The sequence below is a fragment of the Procambarus clarkii genome, chromosome 50 (genome assembly GCF_040958095.1).
Source record: "Procambarus clarkii isolate CNS0578487 chromosome 50, FALCON_Pclarkii_2.0, whole genome shotgun sequence".
Classification (NCBI taxonomy): domain Eukaryota; kingdom Metazoa; phylum Arthropoda; class Malacostraca; order Decapoda; family Cambaridae; genus Procambarus; species Procambarus clarkii.
This window is the reverse complement of record NC_091199.1, coordinates 36,435,818-36,463,230: the sequence shown is the minus strand read 5'-3', so window position 1 is coordinate 36,463,230 and position 27,413 is coordinate 36,435,818. Positions and strand designations below refer to the sequence as shown.

Genomic DNA, 27,413 nt, shown 5'->3' with positions numbered 1-27,413 from the left:
ATCCCAACCAAATGTAATGTAATGAAGATAGGTTTAGGGAGCAGGAGGCCAGATACAAGATATCATCTGGGAGAGGAAATTCTTCAGGAGTCAGAGAAGGAAAAAGACTTGGGGGTTGATATCACGCCAGACCTGTCTCCTGCAGCACATATCAAGCGGATAACATAAGCGGCACATGCCAGGCTGGCCAACATACGAACGGCATTCAGAAACTTGTGTAAAGAATCCTTCAGAACTTTATATACCACATATGTCAGGCCAATCCTGGAGTATGCAGCCAAAGCATGGAGTCCATATGTAGTCAAGGATAAGACTAAACTGGAAAAGGTTCAAAGGTTTGCCACCAGACTAGTACCCGAGCTGAGAGGTATGAGCTATGAGGAGAGACTACGGGAATTAAACCTTACTTCGCTGGAAGACAGAGGAGTAAGGGGGGACATGATCACCACATTCAAGATTCTGAAGGGAATTGATAGGGTAGATAAAGACAGTCTATTTAAGACAAGGGGAACACGCACAAGGCCTTGGAAGAGTTCGAAATTGCCCAAGATTTGGGCAAATTTGGTCTCCCATGACAAATGGAATGCATTAGGGGGTGATGTGGTGGAGGCTGACTCCATACACAGTTTCAAGTGTAGATGTGATAGAGCCCAATAGGCTCAGGAATCTGTACACCTGTTGATTGACGGTTGAGAGGCGGGACCAAAGAGCCAGAGCTCAACCCCCGCAAACACAACTAGGTGAGTACACACACACACACACACACACACACACAAACACACACACACACACACACACACATCGAAGGGCATTGGTGGCTGAGTGGACAGCACCCTGGACACGTAATGTCGCTTTTTTCACAATTATACCCATGTTACCTAGCAGTAAATAGGTGCCCGGGAGTTAGACAGCTGTTATGGGCTACTTCCTGAGTGTGTGTGTGTGTGTGTGTGTTAAAAAAATAGTAGTAGTTAGTGACAGTTGAGAGGCGGGCCAAAAGAGCAGAGCTCAACCCCCAAAAGGACAACTTGGTGAATGCAACTAGGTGACTACACACACACACACACACACGTCCCCTGGTTGAGAGGCGGGACCAAAGAGCCAGAGCTCAAACCCCACAAGCACAAATAGGTGAGTACAATTTGGTGAGTACACAAACATATCCATACATCTACGGACTACATTTATTTGGACTGTCGGAAAGCCTTTGACACAGTACCCCATATAAGGCTGATGCATAAGTTGGAAAAACAGGCAGGAGTAACTGGCAGGGCGCTCCAGTGGATAAGGGAGAATCTAAGCAATAGGAAACAGAGAGTTACAGTGAGGGGTGAGACCTCAAATTGGCGTGACGTCACCAGTGGAGTCCTACAGGGTTCTGTAGGGCTCAAAATGATCTCCCAGAGGGTATAGACTCATTCCTCTCAATGTTTGCTGACGACGCCAAACTTATGAGAAGGATTAAGACAGAGGAGGACAGCTTGACGCTTCAGGAAGACCTGGACAAGCTGCAGGAATAGTCGAACAAATGCTTGTTAGAGTTAAACCCACGCAAATGTAATGTAATGAAGATAGGTGTAGGGAGCAGGAGACCAGATACAAGGTATAGTTTGGGAGATGAAATCCTGCAAGAGTCAGAGAGAGAGAAAGACCTGGGGGTTGATATCACGCCAGACATGTCCCCTGAAGCTCATATCAGGAGGATAACATGAGCGGCATATGCCAGGTTGGCTAACATGAGAACGGCCTTTAGAAACTTGTGTAAAGAATCTCTCAAAACATTAAATAACACATATGTCAGACCAATCCTGGAGTATGCGGCTCCAGCATGGAGTCCATATCTAGTCAAGAATAAGACTAAACTGGAAAAGGTTCAATGGTTTGCCACCAGACTAGAACCAGAACTGAGGGGTATGAGCTTCGAGGAGAGACTACGGGAATTAACATCATGTCACTGGGAGACAGAAGAGTTAGAGGGGACCTGATCACCACATACAAGATTCTCAGAGGAATTGATAGGGTAGATAAAGACAGACTTTTTAACACAAGGGGCACACGCACTAGGGGACACAGGTGGAAATTGAGTGCCCAAATGAGCCATAGAGACGTTAGAAAGAATTTTTCAGTGTCAGAGTAGTAGACAAATGGAATGCATTAGGAAGGGATGTGGTGGAGGCTGACGCCATACACAGCTTCAAGTGTAGATATGATAGAGCCCAATAGGTTCAGGAACCTGTACACCTGTTGATTGACGGTTGAGAGGCGGGACCAAAGAGCCAGAGCTCAAACCCCACAAGCAAAATTAGGTAAGTACATTTATGTAAGTACACGCACACACATCAGGAGAAGGGCCTAATAGCTGAGTGGACAGCGCTCTGTACTCGTAATCCAAGGGTCCGGGTTCGATCCCTGGTGATAGCAGAAATAAAATGGTAATTATCTTTCACCCTGATGCGCCTGTTATCCAGCAGTACATAGGTACCTGGGAGTTAGATAGCTGTTACAGGCTGCTTCCTGGGGGTATGTGTGTGTGTGTGCGGGGAAAAAAATAGTTGGTAGTTATTAACAGTTGATTAATTGAGAGTTGAGAGGCAGACCGAAAGAGCAGAGCACATCCCCCACAAACACAACTAGGTGAATACATTCACAAAAAACACACACACATATTTGATGTTAAAAAGACGTCTTAATATAAATAGTTACAGACTCACCTCTCTGAGACCCAATAAAAACGTCAAACAACGTTTTATGTTTGCTGGGATGATATTGATTGTTGGCCTAGCACGAACTTGACGGATGACCAGGTACGACCTCAATGATTGAACTGGCGCAAACTTGATGACTGACCTGGCATGATACTGATTGTTGGCCTAGCACGACCTTGACGGATGACCAGGTACGACCTCAATGATTGAACTGGCGCAAACTTGATGACTGACCTGGCATGATACTGATTGTTGGCCTAGCACGACCTTGACGGATGACCAGGTACGACCTCAATGATTGAACTGGCGCAAACTTGATGACTGACCTGGCATGACACTGATTGTTGGCCTAGCACGACCTTGATGGATGACCTGGATGGATGACTTGGCATGACCTGCATTGTATACCTGGCATGACCTGAACTGTCGACCTGACACGGCCTGTACTGTCGACCTGACACGGCCTGTACTGTCGACCTGACACGGCCTGTACTGTCGACCTGACACGGCCTGTACTGTCGACCTGACACGGCCTATACTATCGACCTGACACGGCCTGTACTGTCAACCTGACACGGCCTGTACTGTCAACCTGACACGGCCTGTACTGTCGACCTGACACGGCCTATACTATCGTCCTGACACGGCCTATACTATCGACCTGACACGGCCTGTACTGTCGACCTGACACGGCCTGTACTGTCGACCTGACACGGCCTGTACTGTCGACCTGACACGGCCTGTACTGTCAACCTGACAGGGCCAGTACTGTCGACCTAACATGACCTGGATTGTCGACCTGCATGGTTGATCTCACTAAACTTGGATGGTTGACCTGGCCCGACCTGGATAGTTAACCTGGCACAACCTGGATAATTAACTTGGCACGACCTGGATGGTTAACCTGGTATTGTTTGGATGATATACTATTACCTGTCAGGTTTGATGAAGTAGACGCCATCCAGCCTCTCTCCCTGGCGGTACAGGTCAGCACAGTCCTTGGCCGTTGTCACCCTGCCAATATTACACCATTGTAATGTTTCCTTCAATTGATGTTCATTGTTTCAACTGTAGAAAAAATTGGCTCCAGTTATTTCATATTCAAATTAGAACGAATATATATATATATATATATATATATATATATATATATATATATATATATATATATATATATATATATATATATATATATATATATATATATTATATATATATGCAATTGACGATCACAAAACACTGATCATTTTATGATCAGAGAAATATGAAAGGAGGTAAACGTTTCGGCTTGTTAAAGCTGGCTAAAGGCTTTAACAAGCCGAAACATTCACCTCCTTTTTTCATATTTCTCTGTGGATTTTCCACACACATATATATATATATATATATATATATATATATATATATATATATATATATATATATATATATATATATATATATATATATATATATATATATATAAATATATATATATATATATATATATATATATATATATATATATATATATATATATATATATATATATACACTAACTGTACCCGGCCATGCGTTGCTGTGGCTCAGCATTGCATGTGCGTTGCTGAGCCACACCAACCTTCCCCTGTCTCCCAGTCCACTCCCACCATTCCACCCACCCCGTTCCCTTGTCCTCCCCATCAATACCCCCCCCCCTCCCCCATCCCTTTGACCTCCCTACCATCTCCCATGCGAGCATCCCATCGTCCTCCTAACCATTCCCCACTCCACCGTCCCCTCCCTCTCCCCCACCATCTCCCACTCTCCCGTCCTCTTGTCCTCCCTACCATTCTCCACTCCCCGTCCCCTTATCCTTTCCACCATCCCTCACTCCCCTGTCCACTTGTCCACCCCCACCATTCCCCACTCCCATCCCCTCATCTTCCCTACCATTCCCCAGTCTCTCGTCCGAGGCATTCTCAAATGATCTGATGTTCCCATCAGAAAATTGGGAACATCAAATGATCTGATGTTCCCATCTCTAAAATATAGCAAAAACACTTAAAAAACGAAAAGAAAAACAATGAAAAAATTCAAAACAAACTATTCTCAGGAAATTAACAGTACGGTAAACAACACAGCTCAATTCCAATTCAATGTCACTCACTATAATTAAATCAAAATGAAAATGAATCGAAATCTATACAAATTCCATTTATCAATGAAATGTGAAACAGTGAAATAGAATTGTAACATATTTATTATAGCAGTGTGTTGCTCCTACGTGCAACAGATGGCGCTGTTTAAAAAAAAACATGTTTTTACCTGTCACAGGTGTGGCATCTATTCGTATACTCACAAAATGAACGGTATGGTAAACAACACAGCCCAATTCCAACACAATGTCACACAAAATAATTTAATCAAAATGAAAATAAATTGAAATCTATGAAAATTCAATTTGTCAATGGAATCAGAAACATTGAAATGGAATTGTAAAATATTTAGTATAGCGGGTGTTGCTCTTACGTGCAACAGATGGTGCTGTGTCGTAAAATAAGAATGCTTTTACCTGTCAAAGATGTGGCATTTCTACTTATACTTACGAAATGAACGGTATGGGAAGCAACGCAACTCAATTCCAACAAAATGTCAAACAAAATAATTTTATCAAGATGAAAATAAATCGAATTCTATGAAAATTCAATTTGTCAAAGCAATCAGAAACATTGAAATGGAATCGTAACATAGTTTGCATAACAAGTGTTGCTATTAAATGCAACAGATGGTGCTGTTTTTTTAAAGCATGTTTTACCTGTTACAGGTGTGACATCTAGATAGAATGTATATAAAATCATTCATGTATTCGAATAGAACGTCCAGCAGAGGGTGCTATTAAAAAAAAAAAATGTATTTTCCTGTCACAGGTGAGGCATGTATGAAGTAGGTATAGAAAAACAGGCGCCTATTCGACTGCAACGTTGTGTCAAAATTACAAAGCAATCGGTAAAAAGGTTTCAAAGATTTCCCACACATGAAAAATACATGAAAAAACAGTTTAAAAAATAACATGTTTTTCTCCGTCACAGACGTGACATATATATAGTATGCATATAAAACTTGGCCGGATGCAAATGGAACATTCTGAGAAAATTTCAAAGCAATCGGTGAAGAACTTTCGGAGATTATCGATTTTGAACAAACGAACATTTCCATTTATGTATATATATATATTATTAAATATGACCGAAAAAGTAAGATTAATAATTCTAACACGAATTTTCTCAATCTTTCGTACATTTCTTTTCACTGTTGGAGGTAAATCAAAAATCAATTCTCCAAAATTCATTTTTATTTCTAGTCTGACGCGACACGAGCGCGTTTCGTAAAACTTATTACATTTTCAAAGACTTTAGTTTACACATACACAACTGAATAGAACTTACACATCTTCGATTTGTTTATATCTACATTTCAGTGAGGTGGATGGGATGAGGTGGTATTAATAGGGTATTAAATTCATAAACACAAGACAGAACACGAAACAATGGGTATTGAATGGAAGTGATTGTAGAAAGCCTATTGGTCCATATTTCTTGATGCTTCTATATTAGAGCGGAGTCTTGAGGTGGGTAGAATATAGTTGTGCATTAATTGGCTGTTGATTGCTGGTGTTGACTTCTTAATGTGTAGTGCCTCGCAGACGTCAAGCCGCCTGCTATCGCTGTATCTATCGATGATTTCTGTGTTGTTTACTAGGATTTCTCTGGCGATGGTTTGGTTGTGGGAAGAGAATATATGTTCCTTAATGGAGCCCTGTTGCTTATGCATCGTTAAACACCTAGAAAGAGATGTTGTTGTCTTGCCTATATACTGGATTTTTTGGAGCTTACAGTCCCCAAGAGAACAAATCGAAGATGTGTAAGTTCTATTCAGTTGTGTATGTGTAAACTAAAGTCTTTGAAAATGTAAAAAGTTTTACGAAACGCGCTCAAGTGTCGCATCAGACTAGAAATAAAAATGAATTTTGGAGAATTGATTTTTGAATTACCACCAACAGTGAAAAGAAACGTACGAAAGTTCGAGAAAATTCGTGTTAGAATTATTAATCTTACTTTTTCGGTCATATTTAATAATATATGTCTACAGGAAAGACTGCTACCAAAATATACTAATATTAAAACGCACGACCCAGCAACAAGGAATCAATCCTTCACGATAAAATATCGCCAGGATCTGATTCGTGATCAGAGACACAAGGCAGAAAATGAAATCAAAGACAACAAAACGCAACTACTTCATGCTACAAACGAATGGAGAAATAGCAACATCGACGAAAGTCTCCGTACCCGCATTGAACAACACCTCGACATCCTCACAGACCGACATCACCTCAGCACTGAAACAAGGATTATCAAGAAACTAACAACGTTATATGGAGGACCTATGGCAATTCCACGACCAAGAGATGGCTTCCTGAACCTTGCAGGAATTAACCTCACTGAGGACCAAGTCACTCTCCTAAATTTGGATATAAACTGTCATGTTATGTCCAGACCGAGTGAGATGGCCCGGAAAGTGGAGTTGGAAATTCTGTTGGACGACATATTCGACCTCGAGACACAAAAGAAGGTCACTACCAAAGATACCTTACAATCAGAACTTATTGCGGAAGGAGGAAAGAATCGAGGCAATTACAGAAGCACCATACTGTCCCCCGAGCTCAAAGCGGCAGCTAAAAGCCTTCGTGAGAACAAGGAGATAGTTGTCAGGAGAGGTGACAAGTCGCCAATATACGTCATTCTTAAAAAAGACGAATATCTGGCGAAAATGAACCTCATACTCTCTGATCAAACTAAATTCCAAAGGGAAGCGAAGGACACTACAGCCGAATTGAAAGCAAAGGTCAACAAACTGATCGAAACTGTGAACGCCAAGAAATCCGGATTCCACCTGCCAAAGATTATTGGGGAATATAAACCTGGATATGCGTCTGGAAATGTCAAGACACACAAGCCTGGAAACCCACTTCGGCCAATCATTAGCCAGATACCCACACCCACGTACAGACTGGCGAAGCGACTCAACGGCCTGCTGACTCCTTATGTCCCTTGCGCCTTCAGCCTGAAGTCTCCAAAGAAATTTGTTGACTTACTGCGGGGCACACGGGCCACAGGGATATGAGCCTCGTTGGACGTAGAATCACTGTTTACCAACGTACCTGTGGATGAGACAATCGGGATGATAGCCGACAGAGTGTATCGTGATCCGGCCTGTACTCCTCTTGACATACCAGAAAATATTCTAAGGAAACTACTCCAAGCTTGTACTAAAGAGGCACCCTTCTTGAGCCCGGATGGGCACATGTATAAGCAAGTAGATGGGGTCGCCATGGGTTCTCCCCTAGGTGTCCTGTTTGCAAACTTCTACATGGGTACCATCGAGCAAAAAGTCTTAGTCGACATGAACTTGAAACCGGCCATATACTGCAGGTATGTTGACGACATTTTTACACAGGTACCTGATGTCAGACATCTGCAGGAGCTGAAGGAGGCATTTGAGCAGAGTTCCGTGCTGCGTTTCACTTACGAGATGGAAAAGGATGGGAAGCTGCCCTTTCTAGATGTAACAGTCATGGAAAAGAGCGGAGGTTTCCACACTGCAGTCTACACTAAGGAAACGAACATAGGAATGTGCCTAAATGCCAACAGCGACTGCCCAGACAGGTACAAGAGGAGTGTTGTTAACGCTTATGTCGACCGTGCTCTCAGCCACAGCTCAGAATGGAAGCAAGTCGACGAAGAACTCTGTAGGGTAAGGCAGGTCCTAGTCAACAACGGCTTCTCCAATGGTTTCGTCGAACACATCATAAGAAGGAAAGTGAAACGCCATGCAACCTCTGAAGAGACAACTAACACAACACCTATACCCCCTATTAGACTATTTTACAGGAACTTCTTTTTCACAGCTCATAAAAAGGTCCTGAAAGATATTGTTAATAGAAACGTTATCCATACAGACAAAAATCAGAGGATACAACTGACGATTTACTATAAAACCAGAAAAACGGCCAGCCTACTCATGAGAAACTCTCCAGACACAAAGCAGAACGCTTTAAAAGAGACCAACGTCGTCTATGCCTTCAAATGCCCTCTTGGGGACTGTAAGCTCCAAAAAACCCAGTATATAGGTAATACAACAACATCTCTTTCTAGGCGTTTAACGATGCATAAGCAACAGGGCTCCATTAAGGAACATATAATCTCTTCCCACAACCAAACCATCGCTAGAGAAATCCTAGTAAACAACACAGAAATCATCGATAGATATAGTGATAGCAGGCGGCTTGACGTCTGCGAGGCACTACACAGTAAGACGTCAACACCAGCAATCAACAGCCAGTTAATGCACAACTATATTCTACCCACCTCAAGACTTCGCTCCAATATAGAAGCATCAAGAAATATGGACCAATAGGCTTTCTACAATCACTTCCATTCAATACCCATTGTTTCGTGTTCTGTCTTGTGTTTATGAATTTAATACCCTATTAATACCACCTCACCCCATCCACCTCACTCAAATGTAGATATAAACAAATCGAAGATGTGTAAGTTCTATTCAGTTGTGTATGTGTAAACTAAAGTCTTTGAAAATGTAATAAGTTTTACGAAACGCGCTCAAGTGTTGCGTCAGACTAGAAATAAAAATGAATTTTGGAGAATTGATTTTTGAATTACCACCAACAGTGAAAAGAAACTTACGAAAGATCGAGAAAATTCGTGTTAGAATTATTAATCTTACTTTTTCAGTCATATTTAATAATATATATATATATATATATATATATATATATATATATATATATATATATATATATATATATATATATATATATTGGAGCGGAGTCTTGAGGTGGGTAGAATATAGTTGTGCAATAATTGGCTGTTGATTGCTGGTGTTGACTTCTTGATGTGAAGATTACATCAAGAAGTCAACACCAGCAATCAACAGCCAATATATATATATATATATATATATATATATATATATATATATATATATATATATATATATATATATATATATATATGCGAACAAGCTTGAATGGTCTATAAGCATATATGCAAATGAAAACTCCACAACCCAGAAGTGACTCGAACCCAGACCACATTGCACCTGGTGTCACGGAGCCTTAATCCACTCAACCCAAAATCACTAGCATCCTCGGTCAATAGGGCAATAATTGAATACCCAAGGGGGGGGATCACCCAGTTAGCCTGCCTCCTCGAGCAAAACACACCTATCATAGAAATAGTAACAACAACAACACATCGGAAACGCACAAAATCAGAGCACAAATCATCAAGAAAATAGAAGAGGGAAATACCGCAAGTGTTGTTCGAGTGCTCACCAGTGACGAGAAAATTGCTGCTAGAAACTCTGCCACAGCATGAGCCCTGCAAAGTAAGCACCCACCCAGAGCCCAACGAGTCGACAACATCGTACTACTACCAGCCGACATCATTTCAGACGCATTAACTGTTGGTGAATCTGAGGTCTACAGAGCAGCTCTTTCTTTTCCACCTGGGTCAGCAGGCGGCTTTACAGGATTAAAATCCCACATCAAATAAATATTAAATCCTGCAGTTGGTGATGCTGCACAAGATATTATGGAACTCACAAGGTTCGTCAACATGTGCCTGGCAGTTGATATATGTGAGGTCGTCAGGCCACTCTTTTTTGGTGCCTCTGTTCTCTCAACAAGAAGGGTGGGGATACTCAGGCCGATCGCTGTTGGCAACACTCGCCGACGCCTGGTTGCCAAGGCTGCCACGAGGGTAGTCAGCCAGCAAGTGGCTGAATTGCTGAAATCAATTCAGCTAGTATTTGGGATCCCCCAAGACAGTGACGAGCATACATCACCAACATTTCTGATGAAAAGGCTCTGCTCAAACTGGATTTTAGGTATGCCTTGAACATGATCAGAAGAGATGCTGTTCTCTGTGCCGTATTTTGCCATTTCCAGCCTCTCTACCCGTTCATACTATCTTGCTACAGTGGTGAATAAAAACTGCTATTTGGCGAATACGAAATAAGATCATGCGAAGGAGTTCAGCAAGGTGATCCTCTAGCTCCTTTTCTTTTCTGTTTAGTCTTAAAAAAATCCCTGAAAGCTTGTCCAGTGAGTTCAACATCTGGTTTTTGGATGATGGCATCATAGCTGGCCTCCTAGACCACGTCTTGGAAGACATCAGAAAAATAAGGGAGCAAGAAGTAACCCTGGGTTTCTTTCTGAACCCTTCCAAGTGTGAAGTAGTCTCCTCCAACCCAAACGTCATTGCTAGAATAAAGACTGCCTTGCCTGGAGCCCATGACATTAGGGCAGTGAACAGTACTCTCCTTGGAGCCCTCCCTCGGGTCTAATGCCATTGACGAGACCTTTGATAAGAAAATCAAAGACCTCAGAAGGATGGAAAGCAGGATAGGTGACATTGATGCCTACGACGCTTTTTATCTCCTCACTAAATGTCTATCCCTTCTGAGACTAACCTACTTTCTGAGATGCACCCCATCCTACGACAGCCCAAATCTTAAAGAGTATGACCTATTACTGAAGACCATGCTAGAAAACGTTGTCAACCTCTCCCTCAATGAATGCCTTTGGAAACAAGCCACTCTTCCTGTCAGGCTCGGCAACTTGGGTGTCCGCACTGCCACCCAAATTGCTGTCCCAGCCTTCCTGTCTTCCTCCTCAGCATCAGATGACCTGGTTAAGGAAATTCTACCTGTCAACCAGTGGGACTTAGCAGGGATGCAGGACTCCCACTACTTGGAATGCGACACAAAATGGGGTACCTTGGCGGACTCAGCACTCAGACCAACCATGCTGAAGACCAAAAAAAATCCAGCTGAGACAGCCCCAGTGTAGACAAAGAAGCCACAGCTTTGCTGGAGGCAGCAACAACCCCCAGTGATCGTTCACGCCTCATAGCTGTGCTGGATCCCCATGCAAGGGGGTCATCTTTTTGACAGTCCCAATGTCTATGACAGGCACACGTCTTGATTCGCAGGACCTCTGTAAGGGCAGCTCCACACTGTTCATAGGTGTATTTGCGGCAAGGCAGATGCAGACGAAAATGGATTGCATGGCCTGCACTGTGAAAAATCAGGTGGGTGGCACTCTAGACACGACGAAGTCAATGATATCTTTAAGAGGAGCCTTGCCTCTGCCCAGTGCCCAGCAGAGAGAGAGAACCCTGCAATCTATTGAACCATAACTCTGCTAGCTTTGCCGACTGACCAGACGGAATCACCCTTGGAAGGGTGGCAGACAGTTGGTGTGGGACTATACTTGTGTATCCACCCTGGCAACCACATACGTCAACGTCTCTGCTGGCTAAGCATGAGCCGCAGCAGCACACAGAGAAAGATACAAGTCGACCAAGTTCAGGGAATTAGATCACCTGTACAACTTCGTTCCAATAGGATCTGAGACCCAAGGTCCATCGGAAGAGAGTGCAAGAAGATTTCTTAAGTATCTTGGTTCCAGCCTCATAGACACTACAAGAGACCTTAGAACAGCACGTTTTCTCTTCCAGTGTCTCAGTGTCGCGATCCAGAGGGAAATGCCTGCTGTATCCTTGGTTCCTGCCCGGCGTCGGAGGAATTTGAAGAAATTTACAGCCTTTAGGAAACAAACTTTCCCTTATTTCCTCTTAATGTTCATTTTTTTTTAAATACTTAAATATGTAACTGCATAACCTTGTATATTAAAGTGTACAACATAAAAAAGGGTGGTAGAAGAAATGAGCACTCATACTTATTCAGAGTTAAATGACAAGTTTCTCTCTGAATGCTTTGTGTTCCCTTCTTCGTTCCCTTTTTATTTTTAATAAAAATAATTTATTGAAAATAAAGAAAATCATTCGGTCTATTAGGCAAATTGGGCCTTGCATAGTATGACAAGACGTCATAAAAAGAAAGGTGAAACGCCATGCAACCTCTGAAGAGTCAACTAACATAACACCTGTACCCACTATTAGACTTTTCTACAGGAACTTCTTTTCGGCTCATAAAACAGTGGAAAGGGTCCTGAAAGATATTATTAATAGGAACGTTATCCCTACAGACAAGAATCAGAAAATACAATTGACAATTTACTGAATTCACGTATCTTTTCACGCTCCATCACATAGTGTCACACACCCTCCGTCACTATGTGATGGAGTGCGAAATGATACGTGAATTCAGAGGCAATTCTATAACCAATGTTTCAACAATGTGTAAATATTTTATTAAAAATGATCTGCTACCAGAAATTTTAGCCAAATATCCCCAGTTTGTTAACTGTAGGTAGTAACTAAGTGATTGTAACCTATCCACCGCTGCCCACTGGATGGGGGGGTGGGCGGTGTGCAGGATAAACATATCAATTGTGACACTAGTTCCCCACATGTCAGTTGCTTAATTTAGAAACTATACTTGTGGTCGATCTCGAACCCGTTGTTGATGTGACGACTTATACTGAATTTTGTAACTAGCTCATCAAGATTGTAACTTGCTTTGCTAAATGAATTGTGCTGTTCAGTCCCTGAGCCCATTATGTGCCTCTGTAACCCTTTCCACTACCGCCCACAGGATTGGTATGGGGTGCATAATAAATGAACTAAACTAACTATAAAACAAAAAAAAAACGGCCAACCTACTCAGGAAAAACTCCCCAGACACCAAGGAAACCAACGTCATCTATGCCTTCAAATGCCCACTTGGGGACTGTAAGCCCCAAAGAACTCAGTATATAGGCAAGACAACAACGTCTCTTTTCAAGCGATTAACAATGCACAAACAACAGGAATCAATCAAGGAACATATAATCTCTTCTCACAACCTGACCATCACCAGAGAAGTTTTAACAAACAACACAAAAATCATCGATAGATACAGCGTTAGCAGGAGTTTCGTCATCAACGAGGCACAACACATCAAAAAGTCAACACCAGCAATCAACAGCCAAATAATGCATAACTACATTCTACCCACTTCAAGACCCTGAACCAATATATGAGCAGCATTAGGCCAATAGGCCCTCTGCAGTTACTTCCATTCTTATATTTTCGTACCGAGTTTATACCCATTGATTATACCCATAGACTCCTCAGACAAGCAAATCTTAGTAGGAGCTCCACCGCCGTAGCACAAATACGACACCTACTCGGTACAAGACCTCCTCATGGAGGCCACTTCACCAAACTCCAACGACATCTCGGCCATTTCAACACGCTGCAAGTCTCAGCCAAAGAAAAAACGGAGGACCTATAGGTCTATACTAACCCACCAGCTCCATAACTGGCACAGCCAGCCCTCCGAAGCTGAAATCCACCATGAAAACCCCCATCCATCCACAGATCTCTAGTTTCAGCTATTGGAACTAGTAATAGCTGGAAAGAGCCTCCACTTACGGGCTATTCGAGCCCGTGCCACCTTTAGAGTGGCTTAATCTTTATCAATCAAATCAATCTGTATATCGCCACTACCAGTATTCAAGGTGCAGTATACTGAGGGCAAGACCTCGAATACCACAGCAGTGGATTTACTGTGTAATTACTATATGAGTACTGAAACACTTGATGATATATTGAACTTGTACCCAAGATTAACCATGTAATGTATCAGTTATACAATGTATGTATGTGATGTAACTATATAACCTGAGCTTGTAAAAGCACCTTCATCGCTTTCAGTGATTAAGTGCTTAATTGCACACTAGTCTCTCTATCAGCTATCTCACCCTGTCAGAGTAAAAGAGACAAATGTATGTGAATGCATGTGTGTGTGTATATATGTATGTATACATGTATGTATATATGTATATATACGTATATGTGTGTGTGTGTGTGTGTGTGTGTGTGTGTGTGTGTGTGTGTGTGTGTGTATGTATATGTATGTGTATAAAGTATACATATGGAAGCTGAACAGAATTACATTTCACCTTCGAAAATGCACATTAATGACACATCAAACACTTTATGTAGGGCATACGTAAATCTGTGGATTTACGTATGTAGGTTAGCTTAGCATTTTAAAAGCACCGAATCACCTTCTGTGGTTGATTGTTCAATAAACCCTTGAACTATATGTTTAACACATCTCTAACCCTGTCCATGGAGGACAGAAAAAATGTATATATGCTGGTTAGCATTGTAAATGTGTGGCCACGTCTGTGGTAGGAGAAAAAACAAAAAAAAACAACAACAGTGGACTTTGAAAAACAGTATCCCCAGTGTGGGATTTTTTTTTAACTTTCTGACGCCCTAAAATAAGGAACTAACCTAGCCATTAGGAAACTGTTGTTTTCTTTGTGGAGTAGTGGACTGTACCTATTTTCTGTGTTCCATAAGTGGCTCAGTTTTCAGAGTGATCCAACAGGAATGGTGCGGCCTTTTATTAACTCGTGGAAATGAAAAAATCTCCACTTATCACTCGGTAAAAAGTAATATATATAATGAAGCTAGCACTGATATAGTTAAAAATTTTGTTTAGCCTATCCTTTTGTTCTGGTAACTTGTCAAATTTGAATTATTAAAACAATGAGAAGATTCTTTAATGCTATGAATTTATCTATTGTAAATGTATACTTTAATTTGTCTTTAAGCAATTGCACTATATCAAATATTTGTCAAACATTGATTAACTTAGTTAATATGATTTTATTTTAGTGCAAATAATTTTCTTACTGAGGTGAGCTCATAAGCTCATGGTTATAACCGCAGCTGCAATTAGTTAGTTTAGTTCATTTATTATGCACCCCATACCCATCTTGTGGGCGGTAGTGGAAAGGGTTACAGAGGCACATAATGGGCTCAGGGACTGAACCCCACAATTCATTTAGCTAAGCAAGTTACAATCTTAATGAGCTAGTTACAAAATTCAATATAAGTCGTCACATCAACAATGGGTTCGAGATCGACCTCAAGTACAGGTTCTAAATTAAGCAACTGACATATGTTGAGAGCTAGTGTCAAAATTTATGTTTGTCCTGCACACCGCCCCCCATCCAGTGGGCAGCGGTGGATAGGTTACAATCACTTAGTTACTACCTACAGTTAGCAACCTGGGGATATTTGGCTAAAATTTCTGGTAGCAGATCATTTTGAATGAAATATTGACACATCGCTGGAACATTGGTTATAGAATTGTCTCTAAATTCACGTATCTTTTCGAACTCCATCACATAGTGACGGAGGGTGTGCGAATAATTTTGTTGACACAGTTTACATTTGGTCAGGTCTAAATCAACAGATAATGAGAATTCCCAGAAATACTTGTAACCGAGTCTAAGCCAAGCAGTAGTAACATCTCGAAGTCTGCTGATTTTATTGGATGATCCATAGATGTGTGGCTCCTCTTGCATGATAGTATGATGATAGATGGAATTTCTGGTGTCAATTTCACTTTGCCTCAGATCTACAAGATCTTGTTGAAGTTCTCGGTGTACTGTTGCTCTCAGATTGCTCATTGACAATCCAAGGTTACACTCAACGGCTCCTTTAAAGGCAGATTCTTTGGCTAACTTATCAGCTCTATCATGCATTCGGAGGCCAACATGAGATGGAGACCACATGAAATGGACTCTGTTACCATCCTTAATAATTTTGTTGTATTTGTGTCTAGCTTCGGACACGAGCATGTTACAGTTATGTCTTAAAGAGTTGAGAGCATTTAAGGATGATAAGGAGTCACTTACAATTAATGTATCAAGTTTGGAGACTTGTACACATTTCAGTGCAAGGATCAAGGCAAATAGTTCAGTCTGAAGGGTAGAGGCCCAGTTGTTTATACGGACTCCCCACTCAAAGTATAGGCCATCGCCCATTGTCAGGACAACTGCACTTCCAGCTGCACCCGTGGTGCGGTGTAGGGAACCATCAGTGTATATAATTTGAGAGAGAGAATGCTCTGTGGACAGAGCATCAATATGGCTTAAGGCGTTGAGCTTTGCCTCAAGACGAAGCTTGGGCTGATCTCTAATTTGCTTCTTGGGTGGAAAGGGAGGGATTAAAACTGGAAAGGGTGTAACCTCCCACGGTGCAGGAAAGTGCCGTTGTTGTTTCTCTTGGTACAAATCATGAACCCCATACATTCTGAGTTGAGTTCCAGTTGTTGTTATCCATTTGGAACAATGCTGATCTTCAATAAAGAAATTTTGGAAGACTTCTGTGCAAGGATAAGGATGAGTTAGCCTAAGCATTTTTATACCAATTTGACAGTTAATTTCAGTAACACGATCAACAACGCTCAGAATATTAAGTTCCTTTCTCATATTAAGTATCTTTGTGGTACGAGGGCACCCAAGGATTATCCTCAAGGCTTCGTTCTGCAATTTTTCAAGCCCTCCAAGCTTTCTTTCAGGCATCAAAACAAGCAGAGGTGCAGCATAATCCACTAAAGATCTGATGTATGCAAAGTACATCATTTTGACAAAACTGACATTGGCACCATAGCCTGAGTGATAACCTGCAACAACCTTGAGAGCTCGGAGCCTCTCTTTATACTGACGACAGAGTCTGAATACAACAGGACCATACAGTGGCACCTCAAGGCCAAGGTATTTGAATCTGTTTACATAGTCAAGCTGGGAGCCATCAGACAGTTGCATCTTGCGAACAGCTCCTCCCTGCCTGGGTGGGCGCCGATTTAGTATCTTTGTTTTCTCTGCTGAGATAATTAAACCTAGGTACTGACATGAGTCTAATACAGAGTTAAGAGTGTTCTGCGTGTTAGCATACCCAGTGGTGTGTATCATTATATCATCAGCATAGCTAATGATGTGGACGTTGGGTTTGCTCGGTATAGAGTTTAACAGCGTGTTTATTAAGATATTAAATAAGGACTGAGGACACCACCCTGCGGGGTACCTAGTTCAAAGTCTCTTGTTACACTCCTATGCCCCTGGAAAAATACAGATGACTTCCTGTTGGATAAGTAACCCCTGATCCAACAAAGAAGCCGACCACCAATATTCATTCTTGCAAGCTCACTCAAGATAACATGTCTATTTGCAACATCAGAGGCAGACTTAAGATCTAGGAAGGTGGTATATGACTTTTCAGTGTGCAGGGTAAGAAAGGTGGTGATGCAATGATGCACACTCCTTCCATGCATGAAGCCATATATCTGGAAGGATAGCATGGTTCTTATTCTATGGAGGAGACGGTTTAGGACCATTCTCTCGAATGTTTTGCAAATGCAGCTAGTAAGGGAAATTGGGCGGAAAGCATTCTCTTGATTTGGCTTGGGAATTGGAATGATTATACTGTTGGTTCAAGAGATAGGAAGCTCCCCAGTAACATAGCTCATATTATACAGCTCAAGCAGGGGATTCCCTGGTACTATAGGGAGCAGACGCAATATGTCATAAGTGATACCATCTTCACCGGGGGATGTGGCTTTGCCTTGTTTAGGGCCCCAAGTAATTCAAACTCAGTAAATGGCACGTTGCATTTATCTTCCTTGTGGAGCATGAAGTCAACGAGCCTTTCTCGATCTCCGTAACCAGCATTTAATCTGAACTGTATGTCTGGGGGAAGATTATTGAAGCTAGAGGTGGTTGCCCAAGCATCGACTAACTCGTTTGCTCTGTGTAGAGGGTGAGGGTGTGCTACTTGGACTATCTTATCGCCTTTAATTCTTTTAATATCCTTCCATGCCTGGCTGAGAGGGGTGTGAGAGTTGAGACTGTTAACAAAGCTGCAATTTAATGAGGTTAGTGGCACAAAAGACACCGGATCCAATCTCTAGTTACTACCACCAACCTCCCTTATTTTATTAAGATGCAGGAACGGATCTCAGTTTGTTAGTATTAAGATTTAGCCTTCTTGTAGGGCCAGAGCTTGTAGTGTTGTTCACTAGTGATGTTGGAATGGTGTAGTCTAGTCTATGCCGGCTTCTGGTATTGTGGTGGGTATTGTGGCTTCTGGTATTGTGGTGGGTATTGTGCCGGCTTCTGGTATCTGGGAGTCCGGTGTTGATCACAATCCATTCACAGTTTATGGTAAAACACGCACTTATTTCACATTAAACAGAGTGCCTTAATGTTTCTACCCATTTATGTGTAGTTTTACCCCAACGTCCTAATCCTTGAATTCGTGGCAGAGTTTCTTATAAACAGTGTGTGTGTCAAAACTTTTGTGACGGTGTGGTCACACACTTCTATCACTGTTTCTTGGCAAGACATCCTTATTTCACATTCACAGAGTACCTTGATGTTTATACACATTTATGTGTAGTTTTAAACCGCCAACTAGGAGGTTCACAAAAGACAAACGATTAAAACTAAGCTTGTACAACCATGGAGTGTCCCCCCCATGAGGTGGTGGCATCTTGTTTATTCTGTGTGAGGGAGTGAGGCGTCGCATGCTGTGGCGACGATGTGATCACACACTTCTTTCACTGTAGCAAGACACACTTATCACTTAAATAGAGTGTCTTGCAGTTAATACACATTGTATGTGCTGTTTACACCACCAATCAGGTCCACGGATGCTAAACGGCTACAAATAAAGGTGCTTCAACACCGTGTTGCTGTTGTCGATTATAGGGGCGACGACGATCGTGGGATCGGACGCGGCCTGGCGTACCCGTAAAGTGTTAATCGTGAAGCCCGAAAAGGTAAAATGCCAAGCCGAATTGTGAAATGAGTGATCCCAATAACTGGAAACTAATATGCCTCACGGTAAGGAAACACAGACATTTCATGCTATAATTGTGGTGGTAAATTTTCCACACCCAGCTCAAGACACAAGATCTGTAACCTAGACGTAGTCTATATAACCGAACTGCTATTTCCCTATGGATTCATTTTGGAATATTTAACCTGTCTAACTTGGAGACCTGAAGATACCATATTGCAGAGGGCGAACCTTCTTCTACTCTCTGTTGTAGATGGGCTTTGTTGATGTGTGCGAGTTTTCTGGTGATGCTGTTGTTTATGTACTCAAGGATGGATTAAATTCGTTTGTGGATCATTGAATGACGATTGGCCAATTTATCAGTTTCACCGGCTTTCTCATTTAATGGGATTCCAACATGGAATGGTATCCGGCTTAAGATGATGTTGAGTCCTTTCCCTGTATCTACTGCTTCTAAATACAAAATTGTGGTAATTATATCCACGTTGTCTTTGCAGACTGCATATTTCTGGACTGCCAAAAAGCCTTTGATACAGTACTGCACACGATACTGTTATTCAAACTCGAGAGGCAGGCGGGGGTGGGAGAAAAGGTCTTAGCGTGGATAAGGAACAACCTAACAGGAAGGAGCCAGAGTTACGGTAAGGGGCAAGAAATCGGACTGGCGAACAGTAACGGTTAGAGTACCTCAAGGATCGGTGCTGGGACCAATTCTATCTCTAATATCTGTTAACGACATGTTTACAGGAATAGAGTTATCATGTCGATGTTCGCGGATGACGCTAAGTTGACGAGAAGAGCTGTGCCAGATGAAGATTGTAGGATCCTCCAAGAGTACTTGAACAGGTTGCAGAGATGGTCAGAGAATTGGCAACTGGAGTTCAACACGAGCAAATGTAAAGTTATGGAAATGGAATTAAGTGATAGGAGACTACAGGGGCAGAACACAATGAAGGGAAACTGCCTACCTGTGTCAATTTGAGAAAGACCTGAGCATGGATGTAACACCTAATCTAACTCCTGAGGCACATATAAATAGGATATTGACAGCAGCATACTCTACTCTGGCATAAGACAGAGCATCATTCATAGATTTAAATAAGGAAGCATTTAGGGCACTTTACAATGCCTATGTGAGACCAGTCTTAGAGTATGCCACCCCATCATGGAGTCCCCACCTGAAAAAACACAGACTCGTCCCAGCGTTACGAGGGATGGGGTATGAAGAGCGCCTGAAGGAACTGGGCCTTACGACACTAGAAAAAAGAAGGGAGAGGGGGATATGATAGGAATATATAAAATACTGATGGGAATTACAGGGTGGAAATGGACGAAATGTTCACACGGAATAGTAACAGAATGAGGGGACATGGTGGAAGCTGCAAACTCAGACGTGTCACAGAGATGTTAGGAAGTTTTCTTTTGGCGTGAGAGTCGTGGAAATATGGAATGCACTTAAGGAACAGGTTGTGGAAGCAAACTCGATTTATAATTTTAGAACTAGATAAATATGATAAATAAGGAAATATGATCGGAGTCATTGTTGTAAACAACCGATGGCTCGAAAGGCGGGATCCAAGAGTGAATGCTCGAACCTGCAGACACAAATAGGTGAGTACACACACACACACACACAGACACACACACACACACACACAGACACAGACACAGACACACACACACACACACACACACACACACACACACACACACACACACACACAGACACACACGGGGGGCCTCGTAGCCTGGTGGATAGCGCGCAGGACTCGTAATTCTGTGGCGCGGGTTCGATTCCTGCACGAGGCAGAAACAAATGGGCAAAGTTTCTTTCACCCTAAGTGCCCCTGTTACCTAGCAGTAAATAGGTACCTGGGATTTAGTCAGCTGTCACGGGCTGCTTCCTGGGGTGTGTGTGTGTGTGGTGTGGGAAAAAAAAAAAAAAAAAAGTAGTTAGAAAACAGTTGATTGATAGTTGAGAGGCGGGCCGAAAGAGCAAAGCTCAACCCCCGCAAAAACACAACTAGTAAACACACACACACACACACACAGACACACACACACACACACATAAACACACACACACACACACACACACACACACACACACACACACACACACACACACTGTGTGTGTGTGTGTGTGTGTGGACTCGGACTCACTGAAACAAAACTCTCTGGAATCATAACGAATGCCGTGTTTCCCCAGGAGTATACAGTAATAAGGAAAGAGAGGGAAGGTAGAGGAGGAGGCGGAGTGGCCCTACTCATGAGAAGGGAATGGAGTTTTAAGGAGATGGCCATCCCGGGCTGTGAGGAGTTCAGAGACTACATAGCAGGCACCATAACAATGGGAGGACCAAGAATAGTAGTAGCAGTAATATACAACCCTCCACCAAATGACAGGAGACCCAGTCAAGAGTATGAAAACAACAACAAGGCAGTTAACACTATAATTGAGAGGGCAGCCTCTGCTGCCTGTAGAAATAGATCATACCTGCTCATCATGGGCGACTTCAATCACGGAAAGATTGACTGGGAGAACAAGGAACCGCATGGAGGCGAGGATACGTGGAGAGCCAAACTATTGGAGGTGGTGACAAGCAACTTTTTAACGCAGCATGTCGGAGAACCCACAAGGATGAGAGGCAATGACGAACCAGCGAGACTCGACCTAGTCTTCACTCTGAACGACTCCGACATAAGAGAAATCGGTTTTGAGGACCCAGTAGGAATGAGCGACCACAGTGTACTGGTGTTTGAGTACTTGATTGAAGAAGGGTTATTGAACTCGAGGAGGGATACCGAAACCAAAAGGTTAGCATACCGAAAGGGGATCCCGAAACTATGAGGGGATAAGAAAATTCCTAACAGATATAGCATGGGAAACAGAGCTCAGGGGAAAGACGGCCCAAGATATGATGGATTACATCACGCAGAAGTGCAAGGACGCAGCAAACAAGTTTGTCCCAGTCCAAAAGGAAAACAGAGAAATGAAGATGAGAAACCCATGGTTTAATCAAAGATGTAGGCTAGCTAAGCAGCAAAGTAAAAGGGCATGGAGAAACTATAGGAATAACAGGACACTGGAGAGCAGAGAAAGATACCAGAATGCCAGGAATGAATATGTCAGGATGAGAAGAGAGGCAGAAAGACAATACGAAAATGACATCGCAAGCAAGGCAAAGACTCAGCCTAAATTGTTGCATAGCCACATTAGGAGAAAAACAACAGTAAAGGAACAGGTTATGAGATTAAGGATAGGGGCGGAAGGATTCACTACAAATGACAAGGAAGTGTGTGAGGAATTGAATAAGAAATTCCAGGAGGTCTTCACCTTAGAACAAGGAGAAATTCCAGAGGTAAGTGAGGGAATAGCTAACCAGGAACCACTGGAAGAGTTTGAGATTACCAGTGGGGAAGTAAGTAAGTGTTTACTAGAGTTGGACGTGACGAAGGCTATAGGCCCAGATGGAATCTCCCCTTGGGTTCTAAAGGAAGGAGCAAGAGAACTGAGCCTACCACTCTCCATAGTGTATAACAAATCACTGGCAACAGGGGAACTGCCAGATATTTGGAAAGCAGCTAACGTAGTCCCGATATACAAGAAAGGGGATAGACAGGAGGCACTGAACTACAGGCCAGTGTCCCTAACCTGCATACCATGCAAGCTGATGGAGAAGATTGTGCGAAAAAACTAGTGGAGCATCTGGAGCGAAGGAACTTTGTAACACAGCATCAACATGGGTTCAGGGATGGCAGGTCCTGCCTCACAGGGTTACTTGAATTCTACGACCAGGCAACAAAAATAAGGCAAGAAAGAGAAGGGTGGGCAGACTGCATATTTTTGGATTGTCAGAAAGCCTTTGATACAGTGCCACACAAGAGGCTAGTGCGAAAGTTGGAGATGCAGGCTGGAGTGAGAGGGAAGGTACTCCGGTGGATAGAGGAATACCTAAGCAACAGGAGACAACGAGTCTGTGTGAGGGGTGAGGTCTCAGATTGGCGAGACGTCACAAGTGGAGTCCCGCAGGGGTCAGTCCTTGGACCTATACTGTTTCTGGTATATGTAAATGATCTCCCAGAGGGTATAGATTCGTTCCTCTCAATGTTTGCCGACGATGCAAAAATTATGAGGAGGATTGAAACAGAGGATGATAGTAGGAGGCTACAAGATGACCTGGATAGACTGAGTGAATGGTCCAACAAATGGCTGTTGAAGTTCAACCCGAGTAAATGCAAAGTAATGAAACTAGGCAGTGGAAACAGGAGGCCAGGCACAGGATACAGAATAGGAGATGAAGTACTTAATGAAACAGACAGAGAGAAAGATCTAGGAGTTGATATCACACCAAACCTGTCTCCTGAAGCCCACATAAAGAGAATAACGTCTACGGCATATGCGAGGCTGGCTAACATCAGAACGGCGTTCAGGAACCTGTGTAAGGAATCATTCAGAATCTTGTACACCACATATGTAATACCAATCCTGGAGTATGCGGCCCCAGCATGGAGCCCGTACCTTGTCAAGCACAAGACGAAGCTGGAAAAAGTCCAAAGGTATGCTACTAGACTAGTCCCAGAACTAAGAGGCATGAGTTATGAGGAAAGGCTGCGGGAAATGCACCTCACGACACTGGAAGACAGAAGAGTAAGGGGGGACATGATCACAACCTACAAAATCCTCAGGGGAATCGACCGGGTAAACAAGGATGAACTTTTCAACACTGGTGGGACGCGAACAAGGGGACACAGGTGGAAGCTGAGTACCCAAATGAGCCACAGAGACGTTAGAAAGAACTTTTTCAGTGTCAGAGTAGTTAGCAAATGGAATGCATTAGGAAGTGAGGTGGTGGAGGCTGACTCCATTCACAGTTTCAAATGTAGATATGATAGAGCCCAATAGGCTCAGGAATCTGTACACCAGTTGATTGACGGTTGAGAGGCGGGACCAAAGAGCCAGAGCTCAACCCCCGCAAGCACAATTAGGTGAGTACAATTAGGTGAGTACACACACACACACACACACACACACACACACACACACACATACACACACACACAAAAGAAAAATGTCGGTGAACGACCAAGTGACAACACTAAGGAAGACAGAGGGGGCATATACTGAAAGTGACAAGGAAATCTGCGAGGCACTGAATGCCAGTTTCCATGGAGTGTTCACTACCGAGCCTGAGCAGCTCCCATTGTTGGAAGGGGTTACCCTAGATGAAAGACTATCAGATATAGAGGTGACAGCAGAGGAGGTAATGAAACAGTTGACAACTCTAGATGCAACTAAAGCAGTTGGACCAGACAAAGTATCACCGTGGATACTAAAAGAAGCAGCACAGGCTCTCAGCGTGCCTCTGGCAATGATCTTTAATGAGTCACTTATGTCAGGAGAATTGCCCAGTTGCTGGAAGAGGGCAAATGTCGTGCCGATCTTCAAGAAAGGTGATAAGGAGGAGGCACTTAACTATAGACCTGTATCACTGACAAGCATCCCCTGTAAAATACTGGAAAGAATAATTAGGCTACGACTGGTTGCACACCTGGAGAACATTAGGTTTGTGAACAAACATCAACATGGGTTCTGGACAGGAAAATTGTGCCTAACAAACCTTCTGGAATTCTATGATAAAATAATGAGGATAAGACAGGACAGAGATGGTTGGGCAGACTGCATATTTCTGGACTGCCAAAAAGCCTTTGATACAGTACCGCACATGAGACTGCTGTTCAAGCTCGAGAGGCAGGCAGGGGTGAGGGGAAAGGTCCTAGCATGGATAAGGAACTACCTAACAGGAAGGAGCCAAAGAGTTACGGTAAGAGGCGAGAAGTCGGACTGGCGAACAGTAACAAGTGGAGTACCACAAGGATCGGTGCTGGGACCAATTCTATTTCTTGTATATGTTAACGACATGTTTACAGGCGTAGAGTCCTACATGTCGTTGTTTGCGGATGACGCAAAGTTGATGAGAAGAGTTGTGACAGATGAGGATTGCAGGATCCTTCAAGAGGACCTGAACAGGTTACAGAGATGGTCAGAGAAATGGCTACTGGAATTCAACACAAGCAAATGTAAAGTTATGGAAATGGGACTAGGAGATAGGAGACCAAAGGGACAGTATACAATGAAGGGGAACAGCCTACCTGTAACGACGCGTGAAAGAGACCTGGGGGTGGACGTAACACCTAATCTATCTCCTGAGGCACATATAAATAGGATAACGACAGCAGCGTACTCTACACTGGCAAAAGTTAGAACATCATTCAGAAACCTAAGTAAGGAGGCATTTAGGGCGCTTTACACTGCCTACGTAAGGCCAGTCTTAGAGTATGCCGCCTCATCATGGAGTCCCCATCTGAAGAAGCATATAATGAAACTGGAAAAGGTTCAGAGGTTTGCAACGAGACTCGTCCCAGAGCTACGAGGGATGGGGTATGAGGAGCGCCTGAGGGAACTGTGCCTTACGACACTAGAAAGAAGAAGGGAGAGGGGGGACATGATAGGAACATATAAGATACTCAGAGGGATTGACAAAGTGGACATAGACGAAATGTTCACACGGAATAGTAACAGAACGAGGGGACATGGATGGAAGCTTAAAACTCAGATGAGTCACAGAGATGTTAGGAAGTTTTCTTTTAGCGTGAGAGTAGTGGGAAAATGGAATGCACTTCAGGAACAGGTTGTGGAAGCAAATACTATTCATAATTTTAAAACCAGGTATGATAGGGAAATGGGACAGGAGTCATTGCTGTAAACAACCGATGCTCGAAAGGCGGGATTCAAGAGTCAATGCTCGATCCTGCAGACACAACTAGGTGAGTACTCACACACACACACACACACACACAAACCGTGCCTCAGGGAGACAGGAATGCTACTGTGGAGGGGACCTCCACACCTCAGCTCTCATTTGCTGAAACACTTAAAACGAGACCTGAAGCTAGGTCTGCAGTTAAGGAAGTTGCCATGGAAGTGGCTTCCTCTCAGGAAGCGGCTAGATGTACCAGCCGGCTGATAGAGAGAAATAGAGCAGTAGTAGTAGCAGGCATTAAGGAGCAAACAGGGACCAGACCAAAGGAGCGGAGAGACAAGGACAAAAACATGATTAAAGAGATCCTTAAAGAGGTAAGGATGGAGGGAGCTGAGCGAAATGTTGAAAAGGTTTTCAGGCTTGGAAAGTACAACAAGGACAGAGACCGAATGATAAAGGTGGTTTTCATGAGCGAAATCGCGAAAGAGGAACTATTAGAAAGGAAGTGCTGTCTAGCAGGTGGAGGGAAGTTCAAAAGAGTATTCTTGCAGAGGGATATGACAAGGGAAGAGAGAGTGCAAACAGCAGACGCGAGGAAGGAGCGCAGGGAGAGAGAAAGGAATCAGGGAGCCACACCCCCGATCCCTACAATCCCAGAGGGAAATGGGGAGCCCTCCTCAAACAGTGCAGTAGCCACAGGGAGTGCGGCACCACCCCCTCATTCCACCCAACAGACACCCTACCTGCCCCAACCCCTGTCAGCCCCCCACTAAGTACCCACCTAAGGCACCCTCCCCCCCCCAACCCCTCTCCTCCCACTCACCCGCCTCCTCCCACTCCCCCCTCCCCCCAGGACCTCCCTTCTCCCCCATCCCCCAAGCCCTCCCTTCTCCCACATGCCCTTCCGTCCCTCCTACCCACAAGCCCTCCATTCTCCCCCACCCCCCTAAACTCCCCACTCTCCCCCACCCCACCTCAGCCTTCCCCTCTCCACCACTCCCCAAAACCCTCCCCTCTTCCTCAACCACCTCAGCCTTCCCTTTCCCCCCACGCCCCCAAGCCCTCCCCACTTTATTTTCCCCCCAAACCCCCCTTTCTCCCCCATCCCCCCACCCCCCTCAACCCTCCCCCTCTCACCCACCCCCCCAACCCTCCCCCCTCACCCACTCCCCCTACCCTCCCCCTCCCCCCCTCACCCACTCCCCCTACCCTCCCCCTCCCCTCCTCACCCACTCCCCCTACCCTCCCCCTCCCCCCCTCACCCACTCCCCCTACCCTCCCCCTCCCCCCTA

General features: G+C 43.5%; 1 protein-coding gene across 1 annotated transcript in view; it reads right to left on the bottom strand.

Moving 5' to 3' along the window:
• LOC138351750 (putative golgin subfamily A member 6-like protein 19) overlaps nt 1-27,413 on the bottom strand; it is a 417,660-nt gene that overhangs the window by 205,432 nt on the left and 184,815 nt on the right. Inside the window, exon 3 of the mRNA XM_069303778.1 lies at nt 3,639-3,719. Within this exon, the coding sequence (XP_069159879.1) occupies nt 3,639-3,719 (81 nt within the window). The remainder of the gene's footprint in view (nt 1-3,638; nt 3,720-27,413) is intronic.